Below are 12,314 nucleotides of genomic sequence, written 5' to 3'. Positions count from 1 at the left end.
GTGCCTGTGCTATCAGTGTTCTGTTCAGGAAGTTGTCTTCTGTGCCAATGCGTTCAAGGCTGTTCCCCACTTTCTTTTCTATCAGGCTCAGTATTTCTGGTTTTATGTTGAAGTCTTTGATGGTATGTGGATTTACATCTGGGTCTTTGATTCAATTCCACTGATCAACCTATCTGTCTTTATGCTAATATTATAGTTTTTATTACTATGGCTTTGAGTAGAGCTTGAAGTCAGGGATGGTGATACCCCTGAAAGTTCTTTTATTGTACTTTGCTATCCTGGTTTTTTTGGTTTCCATATGAAGTTGAGTATTGTTCTTTCAAGGTCTGTAAATAATTGTGTTGGAGTTTTGAAAGGGATTACATGGCATCTGTAGATTGCTTTTAGTAAGATGGCCATTTTTACTATGTTAATTCTACTGATCCATGGGCATGGGAGATCTTCCCATCTTCTGATATTTTCTTCAAATTTCTTTCTTTAAAGACTTTAAAGACTTTCTTTAAAGTCTTTAAAGTCTTTAACTTTCTTTAAAGTTATTGTCATACAAGTCTTTCACATGCTTGGTTAGAGTTACTCCAACACAGTTTGTATTATTTATGGCTATTGTGAAGGGTGTTGTTTTCCTGATTTCTTTCTCAGCCCATTTGTCATTTGTATATAGGAGGGCTACTGATTTTTTTTTTTTAATTAATCTTTTATCCAGACACTTTGCTGAAGGTGTTTATCAACTGTTAGGAGTTCCCTGATAGAATTTTTGGGGTCACTAATATATACTATCATATCATCTGTGATTAGCAATAGTTCTTCCTTTCCAACTTTTATCCCCTTGATCTCCTTTAGTTGCCTTATTGCTGTAGCTGGAACTTCAAGTACCAAATTGAATAGATATGGAAAAAGGGGGCAGCCTGTCTTGCTCCCGATTTTAGTGAAATTGCTTTGAGTTTCTCTCCATTAAAAAAGGCAAAATAAAAACAACAAAAATACATAACAGAGGGCAAGATTGCTTAGTTGGAAATTATTTCTTTTTTTTTTTTCAATGCCACCTAAAAAGTTCTCTTTTGTAGTATCTATGAGGTGAACTTTGTTTCTCAGAGAAAGTCAGGATACTTTGGTACCAAGATATAAAAGGATATTACATGGTATTTAAGAAGATATCAAGAGTAACACATTTACTATAGTATATCTTATTAGAGTGCAAATAATCTTATTCCCTAAATTTAAATTAAGATGAAAATATATAAGCATTTTCACTTTAAACATCATATATAACACAGGAAGACTGAACTAAATCAAATGTTCCAGTCATCAGCCCTGAGAATCAAATTATGTCAAGAAATAATAACATGGGGAGTTAACTCAGGTCCTCATGCTCATGCAGCAAGTAATTTACAAATTGAGAAATCTCTCCAATCCCCATCACCCATGAGCAAAATGAGCAAAATAACTAAAAGTGGTTACTATATGGAGTACTGTAGTGATTCTTAATTACACAGTGTGACAAATGGCATGCTTTATTGCACAAAGAAGTAACAAACACTTCTAAAAACCATTTTCTTAACTTCAATAAATTAACTGAATAGGAAGTTGGATCTAATACACAGCATTCTATAAATGTTTCATATAAAAGACTGAATCAATTGTCAGACTGAATAGCAAATTATTTCAAGAATCTTGTTTCAGATTTGTTAAATCTGGAACTTTGTCAAAGTATCCCAGCAATCTCAGAACAATCTACACAGCACTTTTTTAAAGCAAAATTTAAAGCTCTTTAGCTTGATTCAGTTCAGTTACACTCGCATTTTGAGAAGTAAACCCTGGAAGCTACATTTTAAACAATCACCTCTACATGACTTTTGAAGAGATAAATTCTTGTGACTTTACAAGTAGTTTTACTATGTGCCATAATTTGAAATAATTCCACATTCTTTTTTACCCTGGGAGGTATGCAGCCAATATCTACTAACAGAAGTTAGAAACCAAACACCATAGACCCTATTGCTATTACCAGAGCAAATAAACTTCACAATGATTAGCTATGAGAAAATAATTCTAAGTTCTAATTACAAAATATAATAAATGTAATATTACAGATCATATTAAAACAAAGCCTGGAATGTAACTCTATGGCTTTCCTGTTATTTAAGAGAGATGTTTAATGTAATATTTAAAATCTTTCTTGAATTTTTAAAAGGAAAGATTCTAAAGCCATGCTTAGCATTAACTAGCTGCACAAAAGACTTCTCTGTACTTGTTTCTATTTCTTTCAACATGAAAAATACTTCCTAATGGAAAAGGTGTGGTCTAAGATGAAATACATGACAAGTATTTAGAATACATTCATAAGGTAATAACCAATCTTATATATATATATATATATATATATATATATATATATATATATATATGTATACATATACACACATATATATGAATGAATGAAACCTTCATATAAAGCTAGCCCAGTAAACTGAAATAAAATTTTAATAACCTAGGGCTGGAGAAAGGGCTCAGAGATTAAGAGCACTGGTTGTTCTTCCTGAGGACCCATGTGGCAGCTCACAATTGTTTGTAACTTTAGTCCTAGGGGATCAGACACCCTTTTCTGCCCTCAGCAGGTAATGCACACATGTGATGCACACATGTAAGTCAAACACCTATATACATTACAATAAATAATAAAAAAAAAACCCAACAACTTAAAAATAATCTAGGCTCAACCATATTTCAGAAACAAAGCTAACATATTTTTTAAAAGATTTCTTTTTATTTTATATATATGTGTGTTTTGTCTGAATGCACATGTATGTTTATGTGTACCAGATATGTACCTGTGGAGGTCAATTGAGGGCATCAGATCTCCTGGATGGAGTTACAGATGGCTGTGAGCCCCATATAGGTGCTAGGAACTAGACCCAGGTCCTCTTCCAGAGCAAGTACTGTCAATCACTAAGCCATCTCTCTAGCCCTAACAGAAAAATTTAAATGATCTAATTTATTTGAAACATAACAAACTAAAAGATACAGCAGACCCAATAAAATTAATGTGTTCCGTCTGCTTCATTGAAGCACATTCCTCACAGCCCATCTTAATCTAAAAGGTGAAAAGAAGATTTCATTTCCAGAGAAGCTGACTTCAAAAATGTCAGATTACACTTTAAAGGGAACGAATGTTCCCAAAACAATTTTCTTCAAAACACAATATCCAGGATCTTCTAGTTTGTGGATAAATAAAGATAGTGACAGTACAGTAAAGACAGCAAGGGGCTGAGGGAAGGAAGAGCACACAGCCTGACAGTGCTGACTCTGCTGCTGCTGGGCTGTCATTTTGCTCTAGGTTTCAGTTTTGTACTGATGAAATGAAGAAATTCAATTAGGCCTGAACTTGCTGAGATTATGATTTTATGTTACACAACAATAAATAAGTCTTACCAGTTTCTGACTTGTTCAAAATTGATGAATAGGAGTAGCTTTGGCTGACATAATCACTGGTAGAGGCCACAGAACCTTCTCTTGGAAGTGGACCTATAAATCTGTCATGCATGCTGTCGTCCACGTTACTGGAGTCCTCCTAAAATGCAGCATAACCAGTATTTACTGACTAGCAACAGTGAGAAAAAGTTAAATTATGCTGTGACTGATCCTACCAGACACCCAGTGCTCTGGGTTTCTTGCAGGCAACTCTGAAAGATGTCTCACTCAGAGCACCAACACCAACCAATGCTCCTGACCCTTTTCAAATAATTTAACTTTGTAGATTTTTTTTTAAAAGTTCTCTTTAAAATGTTTTATGTACATGAAGAAATGAGATGTGTCACTATGAAGTCCTGAGTGAGCACCTAAACATTCATTTTTACGTCATAAGTTAGGCCCAGCAGTTGAGGGAAGTTAGAGAATTGCTGGCTTAGAGGAGAGCTGCTCAGTCTCTAATGAGAAACTTCCTGTTAATGTGTAATATATTGAAAAGGATTAAAGGGCACAAAACCAGCACAAGCAATTAAGACAGAGCAAGAACAGTGACTAAGCAACTGAAACCACAACTCTAAAACTGTGAAGCCAGAGCTCTACAATAACAGCTAATTATGCTTTCGGAGTCACCCAAGACCAATCAAAATCCTGTGATACCACAAAACGAGAAATGAGCTTCCGGGTGCTCAAGTGGCACACTCGAGTGCTGTTTTGGCACAGACATACTGCTTATTACCATCTCCTGCTCAAAGGGACGTCTTTACTCACAACAGATTTCTAACGGAAGGCCATCAAAAAGAACATTTTGTCCTGAGCAAGTTTTAGTAAAGAGAAGGGCTCTGAAAAAGTCCATATTCTCTGAGCCTTAGTTTCTTCAGTCTGTAAAACAGCTAGGCAAATCAGACAGGTTTTCTTAATTTTTTAAACCTACATCCTCTGGAATTTGTAACCATCAAACAATATTTACTCACCATAGTTTTTTTTTTTTTTAAATGATTTCATTTTTTAATTTTATGTGTATGAGTACAGCTGCATATATGTCTGGGCACCACATGAATGCAGTGCCTGAGAAGGCCAGAAGAGGGCATTAGATTCCCTGGGACTAGAGTCACAATTGTGAGCTGCCATGTGGGAGCTAGGTAGGAATCGAACCTGGGTCCTCTAGAAGAGCAGCCTTGACCTTTTTTCTTGACCTCTGAGCCATCTCTCCAGCCCCCACCATAGTTTTTAGTTAAAGAAATAGTATCTTGAATATACAGTGTTTATAACTTATATATTTATACCTTTCCAAAAGTCAAAACTCTGGGAAAATGTTCTTCCAATTGGGAGTCACTGGGCTAATCTGTAAGGCTACTAGGCTAGACAGGAATGCCTGTTCAAGTAAGTCTGAAATGAAGTGAATATTAAATCAACAGAAGCATATAACTGACATATTAGTCAACTCAAAAAAGATGAGGCTGGGGGTGTGTCAGGGAGTGGTAATGGAAATGGTCTCCCATCAAATAACAAAAGAGCTGATGAGTTTTATACTTAACTAAAGGAAAGGCCATGGAAATACAGGCCTTTATGGTATTCTAATCTGGGCCTTTCCTATCCCTGTACAGCAGTAGTCTCAATATGGCAACAGACTAAGCATAATCGTGCTGTGGATACCTGATGCACCCATGCCATCACATATAACTATAGCAAATGAACACAAAAGGAAAAGGAATCATTTATCATACAATTGTACATCTCTTCTTCCTCTGGAAAACTACATTCCCAGAGCACAAAAATTATGGATATTAAGTCTTCTTAAATAGCTCACCAACATCATCTGAGGCTGTTCACCATCTTTATCTGTCAAATGCAGAAAGTTCTTCTTTCCTGGCTCAAAATTAGCATCAAGAAGAGACTTGTCACTGGTGTGATCCAGTGGTGCCTATGGGTAAAAAATGTTAGACTATAAGAAAAATTAATTGTGATAATAAAACACCAAATACCTACACATTTTCATGAAAGTAGTATTTTTCAGTAATGACTTGGATAAATTTCTTTTCAGCCAGGTTTTGAATGAACTCATCTATCACACACTAAACCCAATTAATAGTACATATGCTGTGGGCATCCCAGAGGCTCACATTCTCTAACATCTAAAATCCTAAAGAAAAGGCTAAGGGATTGATGTTATATATAATACTCATCAAATTCAATACACTTTGTATATATACACTGGTTCTTTTTCTAAAATATATGCAATGCAATAGATTTTCATAAAGATCTTTTAAAAAGCTTGTATAACTAAAACTACAAAATATTTGATATTTGAGTATAAGAATTCTCAGATAAGCAATATACTGAATATCCAAACCAAAGCAGGGATGGTAGCTAGCACTTGTAATCTCAGCACTTGGGAAGCTGAAGCAGGAGGATCACAGTCAAGTTCAAATTCTACTGGGGCTACAGAGTGAAACCTTGTCTCACCCCAAATCACAAAATATACAGCATAACTGTGAGTGTGTGAGTGTGTGAGTGTGTGAGTGTGTGTGTGTGTGTGTGTGTGTGTGTGTGTGTGTACACTAATATAACCCATTAAGGAGAAGGCTGAACTAGGAAATGCTATCTATTTCCACTTTACTGTCAGGACTCAAGAGGGTATGGGGGCGGGGGATGGAAATGATCACTTCTTCAATAATCTTCACCTAACTCATTTACTACTGTAGTAAAAACAAATACAGGATTGGATCATATGGTGACCTAATCACATGTCTACCAAATAATCCTCTAAACTCCATGAACGCCAACAAAAACTTTTAAAGAAAAATTTCACAACAGCACCAGAACATACCAGAAATTCTGAGAAATTAAAAAATAGAAAACAGTTATGATTTATAGAAAAAAACAAACCTAGAGGAAACCCAGGGCTCAAAGTGCCTACAGGAGACAGCTGTGGAAGGAAATACATAAGGGTGATAGGAAACACTAGGCAAAGATCAAGAGCTGAGGCCAGGGAACCAAGCTGAAAAAATGGGAAAAGGCATTCTGTCATTCTGGCCTCTCCTTTTCCTCTTCAGACTAAGCAGTGGGCAATGGAACTTATTTTCTCCCTGCCAAAGCAAAAGCATGGGCACTACAGTCACTAAGGCAGAGCAGAGCCATGCAGGGAGATGCTGGGCAACTCTCAACCCCACAGTCAAATGGGACTGACATCAGGATGCTCCATCTCTTCTAGAAGAAAATGGAAACTGAATACTGCAAATTTTATCAGCTTCTGTGGAGATTCTTGAATATAAAGATGAACAAAACAAGAATCACTCAGCTTTTGAGGAGATGCTACAATATGAAAGAAATGAGGCAATGCAACAAAGAAATAGAAACAGATCACAAAGGAAGCAAGCAGTTAACAGGACAGAGACATAAAAAAAAAGTTCACACCTGAGACTGCATACATTAGAAACTTTGGAGTTTGGTAGTTAAAGAGTTTTACATGGTAACACATTACAAATGTACACAGAAAAAAATGCCCAGAAATACACATAAGTATGCAAATAAAAGGAAAAAAGTGATCTTATTAATAATTTTTATTAAAAATATCAAATGATTATCTCAGTAAACATGGAAAATTTCTTCAGTTGATATTTATGATAACCACCTTTTTATGAATACAAAACTGATGACCTGATATTATGCAAACTTCAGGTCAACTGTTGACTCCACAAGGGAAGAGGGACCAGTCACAGCGTCTCACTCAGCACTGCACTTTTGATAACCATATAAATGGCACTGTAATGTCCAGGCTTTCACTTAATCACCACTAACAACTGCAGTAATCATAGCTATGACATTATTATTAGCAGCTTAAGCAGATGCTTTAGGTCTGAGGGTTACCGTATCAGCAGTATTGACTCCATTTCCCCACGCCAAATCAAAGGTTCCATTTATGTAGCCTACTTTGTTGGCCACATCTTCAAAGAGCTTTCTGACTGGGGTAGATGCTGGTAAATTTACAGTGATCCGTTCATTCACTGTCTTTGAGTTAGTAGTATCTTGTATTATACATAAGACTCTTGGTTCTTCAGCAGCATTTTCTATCTGAAATGTAAAAAATTAGTTATTTTCAATTAATATTCTTAAAGAAAAACACAATTATAAATAACTATAAATTTTATGATCATTGTAAATGACCCATAGACAGTATATCCTCTGTACTGTTTTACTCTGTCTGAAACACACCCTAATAGATCATGTCAAACGTAAGCACCAGGTTGCTTTGGAAAAGTAGTTATTCTCGTGGATATCTGCTTTTACCTTTAAGGTTATAAAGCAACAGAGCCAAGAAGCCATGAAAATTTTAAGTTAAAAATTACAAAATTTGGGGCTGGAGCAATGGCTCAGATGTTAAAAGAGCTTCTACAGGACCTGAATTTGTTTTCCAGTATTCATGCTGAGCAGTTCACAACCACCTGTAACTCAGTCAGCTCCCGGAGACCCAGTGCTCTCTTCTGGCCTCCCTGGGCACCAGGCATATAGGTCTAGACATATATGCAAGCAAATCATATACATAATTTTTTTAATTACCAAGTTTGATCTTTAAAAAATGTGTCAATACCAAGTCTTTTCAACTATCAATCTGGATATTAGAGTATAAATTCTCCTTCCTTCTATTATAAATTCTCCTTCCATCAGTAATTATCAAGACAAAAATTAAAAAAAAATCTTTCTCAAAGCAAAACAAAACCCAAAATATGCCATACACGCCCCCTTAAGCTCTTGAAAATACTGATTTTTATCTTCCATTTCCCATGGTGTTAGCAGTTACATCAATTGTATGTGAACATACCGGATGCTTGAGTGGAAGAAATTCCTTTCTCCTCCTCATCTAAATGGCCAGATCAACAAGAGCCACCTACACCTACCAAGTTTCTGAAACCAGAGCCAAGCTAAGTGTCTTCCAGTTTCAGCTCTCCTCTTTACCTGCCACTAGCACCAAACTCTATCTAGTCTAGTCTACTTTCAGGTATCCCTTGCTGCTCTGTTCCCGACTATAATCAAGAGTATCTCCTATCAAAATTATGGCAACAGCTTTCTGAGAAGTTTGCATCTTTCAATCTCATATTCCTTCAATCCAAAATAGTATTTCTAATACTAGCTCCATTCTAATACTAGCTTGCATTCCCTAGAGGGCCTCTGGCCATCCCTACAAAAGGCTATTCAGAAACACAATTGTCACATTCTGGTGCTCTACCCAAATATCTTGTCTCCTCTCTTCTCCCTTTCTCACCTCTCCTACTTTGTGGTACTGCACTGAATTTAAAGTCTCTTGCATGCTAGCCAATACTCTACCACTTTGTGATTAATTCCAGCTCCAAGAATTCCTTCTTTGTCTTTAACAGGATCAACTTCAACCTTTTGCTTATGTCCATATCACCTACTTTAAAATAAGAACTAATAATATCACTGACTAATACTGACAACAGGACAGCCACAAGGTTTATGTTAGGTGAAATAAAGTAAAATCATTGTAATCTGTTTCTGCAATGTCAATTTTGGACTTGGAAAGGATTGTATAAATTAAGATTAATCCTTTTAAGAACAGAAATACATTGCTATAAAAGTATAACATTTAAAACAGATCGGCTAGCACCACATTTTAGACAAGTAAAAAATTTAATTACTAACAATAACATACTTAAAAATGAAAATGAGAAATACCCTCTCTATAAAAACTAAAACTGTAAAAGAGGGTATTATTAACATGCCCCTGAAAAGGAGGAAAAGCCTTCAACTGTGTATTTAAAGTAGACATTAACACACAGAATGGATTATATCACACACTTGAAATCAAAATTAAGAAACATAAACCAGACCCTTTAAAAAAATTGGGGCCTGGAGAGATGGCTCAGCGGTTAAGAGAACTGATTGCTCTTCCAGAGGACCCAGGTTCAATTCCCAGCACCCACATGGCAGCTCACACTGTTTGTAACAGTTCCAGGGGATCCAATACCTTCACAGACATACATGCAGACAAAATATCAATGCACATAAAATTAAAATAAATAAAATTAAAAAAATCTGGTCCAGAGTAAAAGGATGAACTCAAAATAATTTCAACTACTAAACATTTTTTTTGGGGGGGGGGGTTGGTTTATGTTTTTTATTTGTTTGTTTTGAGACAGAGCCTGGAAACATATCCTAGACCAGGCTGGCTTTGAACTTTTCCTGACTCAGCCTTACAAGTGCTGGTATTAAAGGCATGCCCTACCACACCCAGAAAATATCTGCCTTCATAATTCTAACATACCTTAGAAGACCCTGGATATGGAAAATGTTGCAGAGTAATATACTAACCATGGTGCTATGGCAATATCACTGCCCTATGCATCCTCAGCTGCCAACTTCCTCAAAATGTGTGAGAGTAAAGTACAAGAACTCTAGATTCTTCTCCTCCCACCTGAACACACAGGGAAGTCACCACAATGGAACCTACGTGAAGAGCACTGTACAATAGTAAACATAAAATTTAATCTTATGTGTTCCTTTTACTTCCTTTAATGTCAATAATTATTTTTTATACATACAATTATGCTGCCCTTTAAAAAAGCATTAAGGGCTGGGTATGGTGGTGCCTGCCTTTAATTCCAACAATCAACAGGCAGAAGCAGGAAGATCTCTATTGAGTTTAAGGCCAGCCTGGTCCATATAGTGAGTTCCCATACCGACAGAGCTAAACACTGTCTGTAAATAAAATAAACAAATACATAAATAAATGTTAAGAGTATAAATAAAGACACAGAAATGATCTATAATTCTATATCTCAAGAGACATCCAGTAATGTTTTACTGAGCAACTTTCTAATATTTTTCCTATGCATTCACTCAGGCTTCTTAGACACAGTCACTGTTTCAGAGTAGACAAGCTATTTTACATCTCTTGATTTATAAATACATCATGGAATTTTTTTTCTGTCAGGCTATAATTTATCACTTTCAGCTGAAAAGTATTATTTAATGCATGGATTAATTTTATTTTAAAATTTATTTTAAAAATAAAATTTATCTATTTTACTGATTCTAGGCCAGATTTGACTACGCTTTTTTTTTTTGGGGGGGGGGGGGATGGTCAGTATTGAGGATTGAGCCAGAGCATTGGGCATGCTAGTCAAGTGCTAGACTACTGAGCTACAACCCCAGCCCACAAACTTTTAAAAATAACTATGTGCTAAAGCTTTGCACCATTCTGTTTTCTAAAATTTCCAGGCCCATCATATATTACTCTTGAATTCAACTCTAATATAATTTTTTTGTTTTTTGGTTTTTTTTAGGGGGAGGGAGGGGTTTGAGACAGGGCTTCTCTGTGTCGTTTTGGTGCCTGTCCTGGAGCTCGCTCTGTATATCAGGCTGGCCTTGAACTCACAGAAATCCACCTGGCTCTGCCTCCCAAGTGCTTGGATCAAAGGTGTGCCACCGCTGCCTGGCCAATTCTAGTATAATTTAAGCAAATACAATGTTCTTTAAAGGTCTAGACTAGCCCTTTGTAAACCATTACTTTATTTATACCCAATTACCTGGTTTGTTCTTTATTTCACCTATAATTAAACCTAACATGTGGCTACCCACCATACATTTCACCTAATGTTGGAATCCCTGTTTAAAAAAAAAAAAATTCTCCATTGGAAAGTATCATAAATAAGATATTGTAATTTTATAATAAATAGCTTTTCAAGAGCAAAATCCCTCTACAGTATCAATTTAATCGTTTTCTCAAACATTCAAATGTAAAAATATATCTCACAGATTGGAGACAACTGGAGCAGCTACCTATTTTAAGGCTATACCTTAGAATGATGGTACTTATGGCCAAAGAAAAATTCAGCATTATCTTCAGGTGAATTACAAAATGTTGACTCTTTGCTATTCTTTTTCCATTTTCCCCCTCCTCACGAATTTGAGTTGGCTATGTAACTATGTTTAAGACCATCAGAATGTGTGACACTGTGCCACTTAAAGCTGGGCCTTAAGAAACCATCAGCCTTCACTCTGCATCTTGGAACTTCCCCTTTATTAAGCAGTCCTAATGTAAGAGATCTGATTACCTTGGCATTAGCATACTATGTGGAAGCCCTAGCAGTCTACCATAGGCAAAGTGGCCGCTGAATGCAATCACTGAGGTGTGATACATGAGAATAGCATTCTTGGACATTCCATCCAAAGCCAACTACCAGATGAATGGAGCCAAGTAATGATGCCTCAAGGAACAGAGCTTGATAGCTGAGTCCTTGCTCAAACTTCATCTCACAGAATCCTGAGTAAATAAATGAATTGTTCTTTTAAGCCACTAAATGCTAGGGTAAGTTGCTACCAGCAACAGGTAACAAAAACATGGCAAGATACAGTCAGGTACATGCAAACTATTATAGAAAGATGTGTCAATGGTAGGTGGAGGTGGGGTGGGAGTGGGAACACACCTGAGCATAGATTATGCTTTAGGGGACGGAGCAAAAATCTTTAGTTCAAAGAGTTCTAAGAATTCAAGGTGAAAGAAAACTACAAGTTCTAAAAGCCTACAGAAGATTCCATTTAGGAAGACAAATGAGCTTAGGATGAGGTTTTGAAAGGGCAAAGTTCCCTACATAGAAGGCCTAGCCAAGAAGGAAGGTACAGTCACAATTGAATTTACTTATTTGACACACACATCTGACAGTCAACCTAAGAACTGCATTGGAAGCTTGTTGCTTGTATCTAACTCACTGCACAAGCAGTTAATTTCCCAGCACGGCTGGAAAGGAACCCTCAAAAAGTAAAATCAAGCCGGGCGGTGGTGGCGCACGCCTTTAATCCCAGCACTCGGGAGGCAGAGGCAGGCGGATCTC

At 36.5% G+C, this 12,314-nt stretch overlaps 1 protein-coding gene across 2 annotated transcripts in view; it reads right to left on the bottom strand.

Annotated features, from left to right (window-relative positions):
* Usp47 (ubiquitin specific peptidase 47) overlaps positions 1-12,314 on the bottom strand; it is a 90,017-nt gene that overhangs the window by 53,974 nt on the left and 23,729 nt on the right. For both annotated transcript variants that reach the window (XM_006978595.4, XM_006978594.4), the window contains 3 exons: positions 7,333-7,536; positions 5,273-5,386; positions 3,430-3,568 (listed from right to left, as the gene is read on the bottom strand). In XM_006978595.4, coding sequence (XP_006978657.1) covers positions 3,430-3,568; positions 5,273-5,386; positions 7,333-7,536 — 457 coding nt within the window. The remainder of the gene's footprint in view (positions 1-3,429; positions 3,569-5,272; positions 5,387-7,332; positions 7,537-12,314) is intronic.

The sequence above is a fragment of the Peromyscus maniculatus genome, chromosome 1, assembly GCF_049852395.1.
Source record: "Peromyscus maniculatus bairdii isolate BWxNUB_F1_BW_parent chromosome 1, HU_Pman_BW_mat_3.1, whole genome shotgun sequence".
In the NCBI taxonomy this organism is placed as follows: domain Eukaryota; kingdom Metazoa; phylum Chordata; class Mammalia; order Rodentia; family Cricetidae; genus Peromyscus; species Peromyscus maniculatus.
The sequence above is the reverse complement of the archived record's forward strand: the minus strand, read 5'-3'. Positions and strand labels throughout refer to the sequence as shown.